Here is a 17,442-nt window from a genome sequence, read left to right as displayed (position 1 = left end):
TACGCCATGTCACTCTGTGCGCGGCAGCAGCGAGCGAGGACGTCCTCCAGCGTAGGATGTGTAGGACTCGCCCGATTCTTGTATGCGCGTTAGAAGCTTCTGTTTCGCGACTTCGGAGCGTCGAGAGGGCATGCCGAATATCTGGCAAACATGCTGGGTGAATGTTGACCAGTCCTAAAAGTCACTTTCGTTGTTAAACGACCACCTCTCGACAACTTCGGTGAGGTAAAAAGCGACATACCGTAGTATGTGCCTGTCGTCCCAATGGTGGACCTCACTTGCTCAGTTATAGCGCTTGAGCTTTTGTACCAGGCACTTTTTGTGGGCTACATACGCTACAGCATGCCTGTGTTATCTAACATGGGGCCATCTTGTATACGCACGCTGGAGAGCTTTCAGGCACAAGCACTACGAATATGTCTTGGCTTGCCACGCTGCACGTCAACTAAGCGCACAATAGCGGAAGCATGGGCTTGTCTTATCGACATATACAGGTCTTGTGAACCTGTGCGAACCTATCTTCGCCTGCTAACCAGACACTCACACCATCCACTGTCAACACTTCCAAGCACCAGCCTTGACTGTGCTTTTTCTAAAGCTATTGCATGTCACGCAAGCATTGTACCTGCAAGATTCCAGGCCACCGACACCCCGTGACACCTCCATGGACATTGCCAAGACCACTAGTGAGGCTTCAGATACCCGGAATTCGGAAGAAATCTCACGTTTCCTCCATTGGCTTGAAGCAGCTCACCCTGTCCCATATATTTACATCATATAGTGGGACTGTACAAGTATATACCGATGGTTCGGTCACGCCATCTGCCACAACGGCCGCATTTGTCATCCCAAAACTTGGAATTACTCAACGATTCCGATTAGACAACAAATCAACATCTCCGGCTGCAGAACTTGCGGGAATACGAGAGGCTGTCCGTTTTATGAGAACGCAGACACCCCATAAATGGACGATATTGTGCGATGCCAAATCAGCACTACAGGCGCTAAAATACTTCTTAAAGAAAGGACCATACTATCTGCTCGTGCTGGAAATCGTCGAACTTTATCACAGTGCCGAGTTAAGTGGCCACGCGATCACCTTTCAATGGATGCCTAGCCATTGTGGTGTCTTTGGTAATGAACTCGCTGACAGTGAGGCAAGATCGGCCTCCTCTTCCTCTGATGAAGTACGGATTGCCTACTCGCGACCTGACACCAACTCTATGATCAAGGCACTCATGCAGGACCTTACAAAGGGTTACAGAGCCCACTCTGATAATATTCACAGACGTCTACATACGACTGACCCAGACGGTAAATTCTGTTTGCCCCCGAAGCTTACACGGAGCAAAACATCATTGCTACACAGGATTCGGCTCGGCGTTGCTTTCACCCGTCGCTACGCACACCTCATCGGCCAATCGAACAACCCTGATTGCGTACACTGCCAAATGCCCGAAACACTGCAACACGTACTGTGCGACTGCCCAGCATATATGCTGGAGTGAAGGACGTTAGACAGTTTCCTAGCCAGCGTTGGCAGACAACTACTGTCGGAGGAAGCTATCCTCGGCCCATGGACTGACACTGCAATTTTAGTGCGTGCAACAAAAGTATTGTTAAAGTTCCTGCAGGACACCAAGCTCGACTAGCGGCTCCAGCGAGGCAACTGTCTCATGTACATAAGCACTCACCACTTCTCTTATCATCATCATCCATCCCAATACTTTCACTCCCCTTCCCTCTTCCCCAGTGCAGAGTAGCAGACTAGAGTGCACTAGCTCAGGTCGACCTCTCTGTCTTTCCGATCAATAAATTCTATTCATTATATTCATTGAGCTAATGTTCCACGTCATCACCGTGGAGGCCGGAAAATGCGGGAGGGTATCTCCGTTCGGTGTTCACGGTTCAGGTAGGCCTCGCTGGCTGAGCAGAAGTGGTAGTAGCACTGGTAGAAAAATATTCCTGCCCGTCGCGCACTCGGTTATTGACGATCACGGGTTAGTGACGATCATTCAACAGAAGAAAGTTAACAAAATAAATTTTAAGTCAACGTTAGAACGTCGTGTAACGCAAACAGGTGTAGGTACACAGATTCGTTATTCGCTTGCACAGTCATAGTATGCGCAGAGTATTCATAGAGCAACAGGAGCAGGGCGGAACCACACTGGAGCGGAATGAGTGCGACGTCGACTCGATTAGGGGTGCCCGGCATTTCATCAAAAGCAACATCTCAAAAGGCACAGTGATGTCACACTCTTGAGCACTTTCGTTTGGTGCGTGAAACCTTTAATTTAATTCGGGCATAAGTCATTTACAATTACTATCCAAACAGCGTTTTCTTTCTTCTTGCTGGATACTGTTTGCTGATTGCTTCGCGAAAGAGGCCAGATGCCAGGCACATGATAAACACCGGCTTTACACGGACAAAAATGTTGCACATTAATACGCACGGTTCAAGAATAACCTGGAAAGAAAGAGTATGAAAGTGCTCGTAGTACTTGGAGCGTTACTCACTCGCGCGGCGATATAACACTACAAGGATGTCGAGAAACTCAGTGTAGAGATATTACATTCTCTTAATCCGCTGCCGAAGGATGTGACTCAATCCTCGGTTCATGTAGGCCCCGAACATCAAGGTGTACATGGTCTCCGTTCCGCAGTAGAACTCTCCCGTGGGACCGCCCTCGCAAAACTTGCCTGCCTGCGAGATCGAGCACAAGGTATCCTTATGGCATCACGTGGCATCAATTTATGCCATCAAAAGTTGCATCACATAGCACAATTTTTCCGGCGCATTTACGGCTTGACCAATGCCGAAATGCGTCTCTGCAATTCATTGTTAAAGCACCCGCCTGATATTGCGCACTTCGGCCAATAACCACACTGTGATTTCCAGTGGTTTAATATAACAGCTTTTACGCTACACTAAAATAGAATAACAAGTCAATGAATTGCTCCGCATTATTACAGAATCGCGTATTTAAGTGGCAACGTCTGAAACGAAGCTGTAGGTCTGGTGCTGTCGTAAACCGCCGAGATGCGTTAATGTTCAACTAACAAAGTTACTTAATCCGAATGTTTCGCACTTTGACAGCGAAGCCGTTACTGCTGCCAGAAGAGCTCATAAACGTGATGAGCCTTTTTAATGTCTTCCTGAGAAGCAGTAGGTGACTCAGCGAGCTTGTTTTGAGCAAATGTGGAGAGTAAGCATATGCGATTGCTCACGTATCACACGAATAACGGACGCGAATGAAGCTGACTGCACATTTCTTGAAGCCTTTCTCCAGGTTTTGCACTAACCATTTACCGTTCAAAACGTTCAAGCAGTGTAAAATTATAAGGAAGTCGTGAGGTGCGCGGGCTCACCTGGCAATGATAAAAACTAATAAAAAACGAATAAACGTAACAATAAAAAAAGGAATAAGTTGCATCATGTATTTCTGCACTGGTGGTGCGAGCTGAACGAACTTAAGGCACTGCGAAACAAAATGAACCGTGAGCTCAGCGGGACGCAGATCATCTATTATCAACTTTTCTCAGATATCAATAATAAATGCCGTGACGCTGCAATTAAAGAGATAAACACTATTTGGGGTCGTGACAAGAAACATTTCACCCCGAAAAGTGTTGCGGTTAGCAGTCACCATGTTACTGGCACAAATATGACCAAAACATTTCAATGTATACCTTGTGAACATAACGGGTCCTGATTGCAAGACAAAACGTTGTGACGTGGCACTTGCAAAATTATTGAATCATAGCATTAGCGACAGTTTGTTCTTAGCGCCAGTAGATGAAGCAGAATAATTCAGAACTTTGGCGAGCCTTGACAATCGCTAGGTCTTCGATGTAAGCAACGTGCAAATGATGACAGTTAAATAGGTCATTGCATATATCACTAAAAGCGAGGGTTTCTATATACATAAAGGGAGCTGACAAGCAAACCATGAAAATCTACATACCAGTTTCGGCTTTCCCTGTTTATTTTTTTTCAGAAAGCTTAGAAGAATGAATTTGTATTCGTATACCATGTTTCTTTCCTGGTGAATATATCATACGATCAACTCGGCTTTCGAAAGGGATAATTAACCGAAACAGGTTTACTAACATTGGAAGAAAACATAGTACACGGTATAGTAACAGCTTTTTTTCATACTAAGCCTGCTATTGATATTTTTCAAAGGAGTTTCACACTCTCAGTCATGACATTCAGGCAAATAAAGTGTTCGTGCTAGGTACTCAATGGAAGCTCTTCGGTTTATTAAAGTCCCTCTTACGCAACCGCCACTAGTATGTGCATTTGCAAGGCTCTTATGTATAGTCGTCATTTCTTCCTGTTTCTAGATGTGTACCCATAGGGGGCATATTCGATCCCCTTCTGTTTATTTTTATGCACCAAGGATTACTTAATTGTTAATAAACGCACTAAATTTATCACCTATGCCGACGACAGCACCACATTCTTTTTATGGGCACGATGTCGACAACTGGCCATCATATGTAATGAAGCACTGTCGAAGCTGTCCACCTGGTCCAGCTTCAACGAAATAAGTAATAATGCTTTAAAAACCAAAGTTATTATATTCCGTGTCAAAAGAAAAGCAGCTGAACTGCTGTACCTTGTTTCGTAAGAAACTCGCAACAATGTTATGCTAAATGTTCGCAAGATACTCGGCGTTACATTTTGCGATTACCTGACATGGCATTCACGCGTAAAGCAGGTGTATAAAAATATTTCATCTGCCTCTGGAGCGCTATCACAACGTCAGCACACACTCTCCTCCAAAGTAAATCTTCAGGTGCGTTAAGAACTAATCGCATCGCACCTGTATTACTGCAGGCCTAGTGTGGACAGCTCAGCAGAACCTAACTGAAAATTTCGTTTTGCAAAAGAGGATGTTTCGACGTGTTGCGAACATACCTCGACTGAAACAGTGTTTTTTTACTACAATACAATAACAGTCCAGCACTTTATGTACAAATTTCCCGTTTTGCAATCATTTTACCCTTCAGCTGGTCATAAAGAATTCCTTGCTACGACAGCATGCCTGAAACATGCACCATCGATGGGTTTCCGCGACTTACTGCCTCGTGCTTGGTGTCTAGTTTAAGGGCTAACTACAAACTACGTGAGTTGAACATCAGCTTACCGTCCGTTTTAAATTAATGTTCGAAAGTTGCGACTGCTACACACCAACACTTGTGCCGACACGTTCTGTCTTTGCTGTGAACAATGGCTATCACGTTTTGATTACTGGAAGGAGCATTTACGCTCTATTTGCACACTGTTTTTTGCCTTGTTTCTTTTTTTTACTTTTCATCTCGTGCCCGATTTGTCTTCTTAGTTGTGTCCTCTTACTTGTGATATTGTGTTCCTTGTAAAGTCAACCTATTTGATTTCATGTGATCGATAACCTGTGCTTTTATAGCGAATACATTACAATGATCAATTAAATCTGTGCTATGGTATAAATACCTAATGTATGTTATATTTTACCTTTGTTGAGGGTACAATTAGCACAGATATCCATCGTAAGTACAGCGTATCATTTAGGTTTTGTCCACTTTATAGTTGTGCAATGACCATTGTGTGCTGTAAATGTGAGCGTCTTCAAGGTACCAGTCAAGGTGCCTGGAGCTGCTTTTAGACCTGAAGACCATCAGGGTTTTTCAGAAACTTTAAACCTTGAGCTTACACTTGCTTGAACTAAAATTAACTGGACAAAATGTCTATATTTGACCAAATAAGGGGCACATTTCGTGTAATACGAAGGAAACGTCCAAAACATGTAGGTTAATCGTGACCTCTAAATCAAATTACGCAGGCAAGTGCTCCGTAGCATTATGAGTGTGACTTACCTAGGTGCCAGAAATTCAGGCCGCTGCCCTGGCATGACTACAAGTCACACCAAATTCAAAATTAAGGGACATTTGCAGACTCCTATAGAAAATCTATCTGCGGAGGCATATGTGCTTGTATCAATACAATTTCCACACACAAAAAAAAGAATTCTTAGGCCTGTCTTCGGAAGCGTCAAACTCGAGTTATCAGCCACGTTTCGCTATGTACCGTGTCAACTCGGCGTTACAAAAAATATATATGTCGTAAGCATAACGGGAGGAGGGGTGGGGGCAGGTCATCTTAAGTACAATGTGCTTTTAGATATTTTAACATTCCAGACCTCATTATCATCGACAGAAATAAATATTGAATCGTCCTTCAATATTTAACGCGGTGTCCTCGGTGATGTAAATGAGGCATTGTTTATGTTTGGTGAAAGTCGGGGAACCGTAATGGGTGATGTGCAGACAAAGGTCGAAGTGCGTGGGTTAACTGAGGCATTTGCAATAAATTACGTACGCAAAGGCTCCGGGGCGTTATGGTTGCTTTGAAAGCGCCTTGGTAGAATTATTGCTAATAACACCGGTACCAAGTTTGCCGAAAATTGGGGGAACGCTATGGAAAACTTGTGTGCCAGGTTGAATGCGTGTGTAATAAATGGAGTCATTGAAAAAAAATTCTTAATCAAGTTTTTAAAATGTCAGGCCTCCGTTATAACCTCTACGTCGCAGTGTTCAGAGATCACTCTACGTTATACCATGTTTTTTTTGTGTGTGTGGAAATGCAGGTCATGGGAAGTGCAATGTATTACAAATGTGTACCTCCCTTTCCTGATTAGGAATATTGTTAGTAATTGCGGAACTCTCCTTTTTCCCTATTCTATTATGCGTTACGCTAGGTTTGTAGTAATTTCTTGGTGTACTCTGTGAGCTAAGGAAGGTACTTTGTTTATAGTTTATAAAAGAAAGGGCAGGTTATTGGCAGTGTGTTGAAAAATTTCGGAGTGCGTAAGTTAATTAAGCTTTTAGCTGTAAATTAACTATGCATGCGATCAAAAAATTTATAAGTGTGTTTACGCACAACGCCTAATTTATCTCGCCATTCTGGTAGTATTCTGAACACAACGGACGTGAAATTTCGCAAAGGACGCTGAGGTACAAATGGCTAACGTTGTGACGAAACAATGTGCGCGAGTAAATTACTGCCTTTGTGAAGATTTATGAACGAGTGCTTGAAAGCGATACGCGTGGCCAAGGTTTGAGATAAATTCTGTCATGTGCAGGTAATGTTTTAAAGTATGTGATATAAATACAAACAGCTGCAATTATTATTGCCAGTTCTCGAAACTAATAGCCTCACTGAAAATTGGGTTGTGATTCTGCAAATTCGCGCAAGGCTTCTGTCTTAATTTAAAGTCGTTATCGCAGTTTCATTATCTGGCGAAAGGGCAGTAACTATCTGAATTTTCGATTTATAGAATCCTGATTAGATCGGTCGCCTGGTGGATAATAGGCAGAATATGGCGAGGTTTATTACCGCGTTCTTTGAATAATGCCAGTTTATGTCGCACACCAAGTGCAAGGAAAATCAAGATGTTGAAAACCGGCTTCTTTTTATTTTTTGCCATGCAAACCACGCATGCGCCACGCCTAGAGGTGCCTGTTCGAATTGTCTTAGCGTTCGCGAAAAGAAGGAATCGTGATCGCTTCACGTCGCGGTAAGAGAAAGTGGGATGCACGCGCCTCAGTCAGAGAAATTGTGTCGGCGTGTATGATGACCGCTTTCTCCTGGAGGACCTCGGTCATCATCTCGTTCGAGAAGCGCAGGAGGCCGTAGAGGTCGGTCCGGTGGCGGCGAATCATCCTCCACACTGTCTTCTCGGCTGTTCCTTGAGATGACTGCGTGGCCCAAGGTGCAATAGAACGAGACAGAGAGAAGCGTTAAAGGAATGGCAGCAAGGAAGGTTTAGCTAACAGGGCCCGGTTGACTACCCTACACAGTTCAAGGGGGAGGGGAAAGGGGCCCAAAAGTTGGGAACGAGGAGAGAAGTTGAAAGTGTGCTCGTATACACAAACAATAAAGTATGCATAGTTCAGTTCTTCACAAGTTGTTCCACGGGCTGTTGCATCTCAACATACGCAGCCGAGCTTTTGTGGCTTGGCACATCGCAAGCACCCGAGGCACTAGCATTTTCTCGTGTGTGAGAGGCCTTCGCCTAATTACTGTTAAGCTGTCCAAGAGCAGGCCTGTCTTCTTCCTAAGACGGGCAGGAGCGTAGGAAGTGCTTTAATGTTTCTTCTGGGCCACTTATCTTTAATTGACACAGTTACGAATAGATGGTTGTTTGTCTTGCAGACGATACGGCAAGTTTCTTTACATCAAGTAAAGTTGCAATTTCAAAAAGTATGCACATCGCAAATGTATAAGAACACTGGAGTAGTTGTAGTCGCTTTGATTTGATTTATTTAGATGAAATTGGAGATGTCAACTTACAAACGTGACGGATTCTGCTAGTTGGTGACATTTATGTGCTTAGGTGCAAGCACTATGGACAAGAACCACGGGTACTCCACGGGTGCAAGGACCAATTACTAGTTTGAGCACACCTCTGTCAAAGGGAAACGCAATGATGATCACACATGCGTAATTAGTGCAGCTACACTGATGATCACGAGAGAATAACGTATTCGCAGGTAAACCATGACTAAAAAGATAAACCACGACAAAAAATTGGAGGCTTATCAAGGTTAAGCCCAGTGAATGCGAAGCATCCACTGGGCTTAACCTTAGCGTATCCTTTGCGTTTGGAGGCATCTTGACCGCATACACGCCCGGCGCAAAGACGCTGGCGCGGTTGCGGGCACAGAGACTGACGCCACGGCGGGCGCGCGCCGCTTCATCCCTGGCGTGACGTCACATATCACGTGATGCAGCGATGGTGGCGCCGCCCCCGCGTCGCGCGCGACGGCGCGAACCGAAGCGTGGAGGCCTCCGCCGGGCGACGTCCGACGGCGCGATATGAGGCCCCATCTGCAGCTGGTGTGACGTCATCACGTGACGTCACATCATGTGATCTCACTTCAGGGTCAATGGTGGCCACCGCCGGGAGGCGACCGACGGCGCGATATGAGGCCCCATCTGCAGCCGGTGTGACGTCATCACGTGACGTCATGTCACGTGACCTACTTGAAGGTCACTTAAAGGTCAGTGGTGGCCACCGCCGGGAGGCTACCGACGGCGCGATATAAGGCCCCATCTGCAGCCTGTGTGACGTCATCCCGTGACGTCATGTCACGTGACCCCACTTCAGGGTCAATGGTGGCCACCGCCGGGCGTCGCGCGAAGGCCCGAAACCTACGTTAATATGCTTCGCATAAAAAGTTTGTTAAATTTGTCATTGCGTCTTTGTCCTCTGTCTTGCGTTTGTGTTATACCCGGGAGTCACATCTGCCCGCTGCACCTTAATAAAAGAAAATAAATGTTCAATGTATGATAACGCCAGGGCATGTGAGAAAATAAATTTTCGACAGAACTTATCTATGATGACTACCCAAGCATGTGAATAGCTGAAACGCGTTATCTACGAGGCGTGCACTGCGGCCGGGATCCTTTGTCATGCCTCGATGGTGATGATCTGTAATTGACATCGGCTTAGAAACAAAGCGGTGAGAAATAATCACCTAGCCTGCTTGAGCTAATCAAGTAATCTACGCATGTTTATCAATCGAGCCTTTTGCCGACATCATCTTAATCTTTCGTATCTTCCTTAAAAGCTGTAAATCTGCCTTTTACATTTACCCTAACCTGTAGCGGATACGGTTCTATCAATCTCGTTCCTGTCTTTTTCTACAAATACCCTAAACGTTTCTTGTTTATCTCAATTGTTGAACGGGTAGTGCTTACATCCGCTATCAATTCCAGCGCTTATGGAAAGTGTACGTTAATTACGGGTCTCGCTGAGTGAATATTTTCGCACTCCACTAGAATTAGGTGAGCTGTCTCTATTTTTGCTGCAGCAAACGCATGCCTGAGACAACCGCTTCAACCTTAGGGTGCCTCGATGCGCGCGCCCTCTCGGGGGGCGGAGTCATTCTGTGAAGGGGTCAGTGCCGCCTTCCGACCGTCGGCCGCCATTGCACTGCCCACATTTCGTTACGGTCGGTCTAGGGAGACACGTGCACGGCGTTTTCTGGTCCGAAATGCCCGGATGTTGCGTGCCCCAGTGCACGAACCACTCACGGAGTGACTGGAAGAAGCACTGACTTCAGTTGAGTGCTGCATTTTGCACCATATTGGTGGCTTTCTTGTGAAAGGAATTTAAAAAAAACGAAAAACTGCGAGCAGTGCAGGGCTGCAATGCTGGGCTCGACGAGCCATGAGCATGCATATTTAACTGCACTAAGAGAGAACGTTCATGATGGTGAGAACTTGTGTTATCCGAGCGGTGAAGTTATGAGCTTGCTCACGTCCTGCGAAGAGCACGTTAAAGGAATCACGTCCTGGACTGACAACTTGTTCACCCTGAAGTCTCCTCTTAAGGCTGTGACAGAATATTTAATCAAGAGGGTTCAGTGCAGTCTGGAGGCATGCCAGCGACACAAGGATTCTCTGGAACACATGCTGATATCAAGTTATCCAAGAGTAAGGCTACGCATTCACCTGCGCCAGCTGGAAGCTGCGAGAATTAGTGGGCATGGAAGCAAGACTTGCGCTGCAGTTAATTTGTAGTGAATTGTAGCACTTGTTGTTTTTCAAATCCTTAACGTTCCCGACCAAAGAAACAAGCTATCACATCGGAAATTGCTATCTATTGAATGCACTTTTTCTCAGTGTTGAGAAGCCGTGTAGCCACATTGTTTTGGCAGCATCGATGACCGGTTTATAGCAATTACCAGTTGACAATATATTCGTGCAGAAAATATGGTAAACAGGGCTTCATAGTCAATTACTACGTGAGAGTCGTGATTTAGTGCTATATAAGCTACATGTAAGGCACCAAATAATCTGGTATGCATTCAATATTTTGTTTACCCTCATCTTCATATTTACAGTAAGGTAAAATAATTCAAAACAAAATTAAGAATAACTATGGAAGCATTGCTAAACAGAATACGGCCACATAATAAAACTTTCAATGAAAGCGCATGCTATATACCCAAGCTAAACAAAAAATGCGCCAGAAATGGTTCATTTCGTAGTATTAGTGTGTAATATCCCACAGAACAAATATAGATTACGTTTCAAACTACAATGAAGCAATAAAAGCGGCCCGGATGTATAGTCTCCGTAGCTATCGCGCTCGACTGCTCATCCTGAGGACGTGGGAACCACCCAGCCGCGGCAGCCGAGTTTCTGTAGGGGTTAAACGCATGGTGCTCTGTACTAGTTCAGTATCGGTGCATGTTAATAAAGCCTCAGGTGGTCGAAATTTCCCATGCCCTCTACCACGGATCCATCACACTAGATGCTACGAAATCACAACGAAAGGCCATGGATGTGATATTGCCTTAAATATGCGACGTTAAAGAATCCGCAAATGTCAGCACAGGTAACACAGACGCAAACAGGTAAGACAGACAGGTAACACAGACACAAATGAAAAGCTGCCACATTCACTGCAGTTTCCGTGACCACGAAACAACCATTCAACATTGGTAGAACATCGCTTACACACGACCTCGTTTCAACCGCAGAGTGGTTATTTGACTGTTACGATTATTGCTTTCTACTCAGCGTTGCAGCATTCAGTCGCAAATGGGCTAACTGATGACTGATTCGAAAACAAGATTTGAAAGTAGGGTGTGCGATGACAATCATTTTTTTTGTCCCGTGGCGGCACGAGGTTTGTTAAACAAATTCGGGTTTCAGCTGGCAGCCAAACAGTCTTTGCGCTTTGGTTAAAGGGACGAGACTCACACACAGACACAGCGAAAGACGGCGGGACTCGTGCCTGCGTATGCTTCGTGTCTTTAACCAAGGTGAACAGTCACTAGCTAGCCCAACAAGACGTTCTTTTAAGGTCTGCGCGGCTGGCGTGAACGGCCCTTTTCTGCTGCCAGCAAGTCCATTTGGAAATTCCGCTTTAAAAATAAATATGACAGAATATTGAATTGATACCTTCACATTGCTGATGCGAAAATTTCGTGTTCTCGACATATCATTAAAGCTGCGCGACGCCCGTTGACTGTCTACGGAGCGGGCATCATAATGGCGGACGCCGTAGCAGACGAAGCGGTTGTCTTCACCCTGCACGGCGGCGGAGGGGAGCTCCCGCATCGAGGCACCCTACTTCAACCTGGACCCGCGGTGCCCTCTGGCGCCGCCTCCTCGAAGTTCGCGCGGAGTTCATTGCGTGGACTCCGAGATGAGCCAGTGGCGCGCGCAGTTGCCTATTCGCCGTGTACGACAGCCGCGCTCCTCTGTGGCAGTTCCCTGTGGACACGCTGGGCCATCTGGCTGCGCGCGCGCGAAGTCTAGGAGTGGCTCTCGAGGTGCTCGACAGGCCGGTGTATGCGAGCAGACAATTATTCGCTCCCTCCGGACGCGCATTTGTGGCCCAACAATCTAAAGCGTCAGGCTGCTGTGGAACCCGTGCGACGCACATTCGTTTCCGCCCAACACTGCATAAATTTTATAGAAGTTTAGACTACGGTACCTCCGGTATATGCTCACAGTTTCAGCGCCCCCTGAAAGCGGTTAGATACGTTAAACAGCCGGAAAGAAAAGTTATTTGACAATGGAAGAATGCAATTTCGAATGAACACTCCAAACAAAGCACCTTTCGCGAACATGCATAAATAGTTGTTATGAGGAAAAATAAACACAAGATGGCACGCTCTGCAGCTTTCATGACAAGATACTAACCATTCAATCAATCAATCAATCAATTAATCAATCTATATATCTATATCTATCGACTGATCGATCATGTCAACAAAACAATACACGTGAAGACACAATGTAGATAACACGAAATAAATGTAAAACCACACAAGAATATGTTAAATGTTAATACATAGATACAATGTCACTTTCAATTAATAAGATTATTAAGATTTTCAGATAAGGTTGCTGTAATGACACATAACGCAGTGTTAGAAGCAAGTTTGACGAATTGAGGTGTAGTGATGTGGAAGGGATTCAATATGGTACGGGCTGGAGAGAGCGTAAACTTTTATTTCAAATAAACAAGATTTGAGTCCGGCGTCTTTTTAGTGGGTCTGGGCACCCGCCGCGGACGCGGTTCCGAGACCTTGTCTCGAAGCGGCTTCCTCGGCTCGCTGGACGGCCCAGAGTTGTGCTGTCAGGTCAGAGCTGAGCAGTGCGGCCATCCAGCGTTACTGGAGGCTGGCGGTGGAAGAGACGGAGGGGTCGCCACTGCCCGACTTGTTTGTTAGGTCCCGACACTCCCATAACATGTGATTTAGTGTGGCAACCTCGCCACACGATGTGCATCTGTTTGTAGTGTACATGTCTGGATACATGGCGTGCATGAGTCTGGGGTTTCTGTAAGAGTCTGTCTGTAATTGTCTGAAGTGTACTGCTTGCGTCCTGTCTAACCTAGCGTGAGGGAATGGGTATATGCGCCTTTGTAATTGGTAGTGTGCCGTGATGTCGGGAAAACTGGTCATACGATCCTCCCATTCCCAGACGGGCTGGAGAAACATTAATTTTACCTTCACTTAGAGAGTAGGTTGCCGGAAAAAGTTTTTCCCAATGAAGCAATCACGGCTATACGTTCGGAGGCCGTCCAAATTCATTTAAGCTAGGCTTCGCTGAAACGTTACGTTTATTGAACTTCATGAACTTGTAGGTTTTAAATAAGCCGGCCTTTTAAGCCAGAAAATACGCAAGAACAAATAACGGGTGGAAAGACTGCTGAGCAAGTTCGCACTGATGTCATAAATTCTGGCGGCGACTACACGATGCAATTTTATTCTTTCAAAATAAACGAATTACTTTACAATGAAATGTGAAGAAGTAAACCTGCAAAACTTCGAACAATTTTATTGCGTAAATGCCGTCCTAAAAAGGCAATAATATTGTTACGCTGCAGAAGTGACACATAAAGTTGTATTTACAGTATTTAGAAGAGAGACAACGATGCATAAACCCGACGGCTATTGAAACTGATTACGCCTCTACACGTCAAATAGTCTTCTTCCGACTGGCGCCATTCTTGGTTGCGCCATAACAAAATCATAAAGACGTACCGTCTATCTGACGTCAACTGTTCCGGTTTGAGGCACAAGGTTGAAAACGACCGTGTATTACCTTCCTTAATCTTTCGCAACAAGAACATAACGGCGCCAAAATAAAAAGAAAAAAAGAAAAGAGCGGGTTGGAAGAAATATTACATCATTTAAACGTGTTTCAGCGCTTCTCTTTAACGGCCTTTCGATGGTTCGAGCACATACGAATACGCCTCAGTGTATCAGCGGTAAACAAATCAGTTGCAAAAAAACGCATTTTTACATACATAACGAACACAAGGTACGCAACTGTGGCAACTATTCTGCGTTTCTGTCTAGCCGGTGAATATTATTTAGTGTTCCAAGAATTGCGAGTAGGTTTTTTACTTTAAGAAAAGTGGTTTGCTGGGCTAGCTCATTTTCCATTATTGAGGCGAGCAGCGCGAAAATACGGCTTGGTACAAAGGTAAGAAAGACGAACAAAGTGCTGAAAGGACCCCCGAAACTACTAATGTGCTTGTGGTCAGCTCCCATACCTTTCTATAAAGTTTTATATACGCGTTGCTCGCCTCAAGGCTTTTTAAACGCAGGTAAGGGTTGGAAACACAGGTAAGCGTTCGAAACAAGGTAACGAACCTTGTCTGCGCAAGCGGGCCACATAAATATGTTAGAGGTGGGGAAAATATTCGAAGTTTCGAATACAAATCGAATACTGCAGATTACGTATTCGTGTTCGCATATTAAAGGCAACTATTCGGTATTTTTCAATATTCGAATGCTGCTAAATATTTCACCACAACCCAATGTGTCTCTCGTTCCTGCTCTCCGTCTGCTAAACATAGTATCGCTACTCATCAGAAAGGAGACGACAAAATTTTCGAAGCAACGAAGAAACGAAATGGGTATCGCTAGCTTTGTTTCTGGTTTCGCGGCGGAAGATCCATGAGAATCTATGATTATGCTTGACATTTACTGTTTTTGTTAATCCAATAGCGTAATAGTTTTATTGTTTACGTTACAAACCTGTGATGGGCCCTCTCACATTACTCTACGGCACACAAGTCGGCCAGCAGCTTCGCGCCCCCAACTTCTGGCCTTTTTTGGCAACCATTTATTTAGCGTTTTTGTTGGGGTAGCAATAAGACGGGCACTCCAGGCACATTTCTGCCGTTGGCACAGCCGTTGCTGCCGTCATGAGATTCGGTACAAATTCCAACGGGATATTTAATAAAGTTGTCACACGCACACATAACACCTTGGCCGCGCGCCGTATGCTGTGTGTGCGAGTGAAAGCGCCCGAGGGTGAGCCGGCGCACGCGATTCAATCTCGCGTGTGCGAGCGAGGAACGCGGGCCGGAAGCCTGCCCTCTCCTGTCGTGCGCGAGGCAGGGGGGTGAGGCGAGGGAGGAGGAGCGTTCTTCTCCGGCGGCTGCTAGGGTGCCTCGATGTCCTCCTCGCCCACCGCTTCGTACTGAGTGGAGACAACCGCGGCGTCTACTACGGCCTTCACCACGCGAATGGCGGACACCGTAGTAGACGCATCTGGCGGACGCCGTAGGGGCGCGTTGCCGGCGCTCGTGTGTCTTGAAAGCGACCTGCGACGTGGCCAAAGTGCGCGCCTACGCGGGCCTCATCTTCAAATAAATCTGCTATGTTTAGATAGTGCGCGTAGTGCCGTTAGCTTCGTATGCGCTGTGCGTTCGACATTTCGTTCGCGTTGAAGTGAGAGATACGAAGGACAATTCGCTTGCTCCTACCGCGATTCCTCCCTCCAGTATTATGACAGCGAGTTTCCATACTCATCGAGTAACACGCGTTCGTGTTTACCTGTGCGCGCGTGACACCATGCTTGTTAATTTAGTTAAGACACGCTGGCGGGCTAGTTGGTTTGAATTCACGACAGAATGTGTAAGCGCGACTGAACAAGGACGTAGAAAGAAGCAGACACAGAAAGACAGCGCTGTCTCTGTGTATCTGTTTCTTCCTACGTCCTCGTTCAGTCACGCTTAACATTCTATCATCATTCTATCATTCTATGAGTAAGCGATTGTTTACAAGTTTACACGGCTGCTAAAGCTACTATTCCTACTTCGTACAGCTATCCACTAATTGCTATCATGATCGGTGCTTCGGCTTTCGGGCGAGACTGTTGTTGTTGTTGTTGTTGTTGTTGTTGTTGTTGTTGTTGTTGTTGTTGTTGTTGTTGTTGTTGTTGTTGTTGTTGTTTATGGGGGGGAGGGCGGGGGGCCAAGCTATAATGTTGTTGAGGCGCTACTCGTGCAGTGCTTTTATGTGACAATTAGTGACCTTCTGCTTAAAAGTGATCCTTTGCCCCTGATAGTTAGCTGCCTTTTTTGCTCGTCATTACGCTTGTGCAGCCATTTGAACTGAAACAAATATTCCTGCTCTATTCCTGTTGTATTCCTGCGTATGACCATTCCATATTCGACCTTTACTGTTCTTATTCAATTCGTATTCGAAAAAGTTGATACCTGATGCCTGCACAAAATGCCGATAATCCGTAGTCGCACTCTTTCTCGCCTATAGGTGCAACGACATACCTCTAGGTAACGGGTGGCCACAGTGTTTTTCAGAAGGTAAACCTTGAGATGAGGCTTCGATGCAATGTCGATCAGCGTGTTGACTCTCGGCCGTTCGGATTTAACCATGAGACAGGCGCGCATCTGGCCAGCGAAGGCGTTCATTAGCACCACGATGGCAATCCACCATACAGCGCTGACAATACGCAGTACCGTGGCTTGAGGCATTCTTGCGGAGGCTGCAATGTTGAACATATTGAACACATTTGATTAAAAAAAATGTTGGGGCAGAGGCCCTGTTCAGCTAGTTGTAGTTGGGATTGTTTAAGTGGAATAACAGGCGGGACGGGGCCAAGCAAATGAATGCACTCAAGCACGCACTTCAACGAAAGCTTCATTTGAGGCAGGTGGACATTTCTATACGCATAAATATCGCCATCAAGACCTCAATAGTTCGAATGAAAAGGCGCGGCAGTGGCATTTACTCGCGAGTCAATAGCCTGCACATAACCACGTTTCGATCAGCAGGTGAGGAGTTTCATGCAACAGATCAACATTTTGTAGAAGCCATCATCGATAGAGATAGTTAGCGAGGTCCCTACTGCGGTAACCTAAAGAAGTTTAGCTAAATTGTGCATTTGATGAAATGTTTCGCCGGTGCGACTTGAGGGACGTGAGTGAGATCCATACATGAACTATTGAGATAACTACTGTTGGGATTTTTATAGCGCAGTCGGCTTGTCATGTCTGACATCGGCACAATTAATTACTGGGCTCATTAGGCCAACAAGGCCAGACATTGCACACATGTTTAGGTCTATCTCGGTATGCCCCAACCACCACAGCAATTTTTATTTCCAGAAAG

At 45.6% G+C, this 17,442-nt stretch overlaps 2 protein-coding genes across 3 annotated transcripts in view; one reads left to right on the top strand and one right to left on the bottom strand.

Moving 5' to 3' along the window:
- The window catches only part of LOC135918614 (uncharacterized), an 87,030-nt gene that overhangs the window by 8,038 nt on the left and 61,550 nt on the right, over window positions 1-17,442 (top strand). The window lies entirely within an intron of this gene.
- LOC135918622 (glutamate receptor ionotropic, kainate 5-like) overlaps window positions 1-17,442 on the bottom strand; it is a 57,042-nt gene that overhangs the window by 4,209 nt on the left and 35,391 nt on the right. The window contains exons 6-9 of one of the 2 annotated variants that reach the window (XM_070538621.1): window positions 16,599-16,816; window positions 7,584-7,743; window positions 2,574-2,700; window positions 2,291-2,467 (exon numbers count right to left, since the gene is read on the bottom strand). In XM_070538621.1, coding sequence (XP_070394722.1) covers window positions 2,443-2,467; window positions 2,574-2,700; window positions 7,584-7,743; window positions 16,599-16,816 — 530 coding nt within the window. In that variant the 3' untranslated portion in view covers window positions 2,291-2,442. Of the gene's footprint in view, window positions 1-2,290; window positions 2,468-2,573; window positions 2,701-7,583; window positions 7,744-16,598; window positions 16,817-17,442 lie in introns of those variants that run through there. The other variant, XM_070538620.1, reaches the window with a different exon arrangement.

Source organism: Dermacentor albipictus, chromosome 5 (genome assembly GCF_038994185.2).
Source record: "Dermacentor albipictus isolate Rhodes 1998 colony chromosome 5, USDA_Dalb.pri_finalv2, whole genome shotgun sequence".
NCBI lineage: Eukaryota > Metazoa > Arthropoda > Arachnida > Ixodida > Ixodidae > Dermacentor > Dermacentor albipictus.
This window is presented reverse-complemented; position numbering and strand designations above follow the sequence as displayed.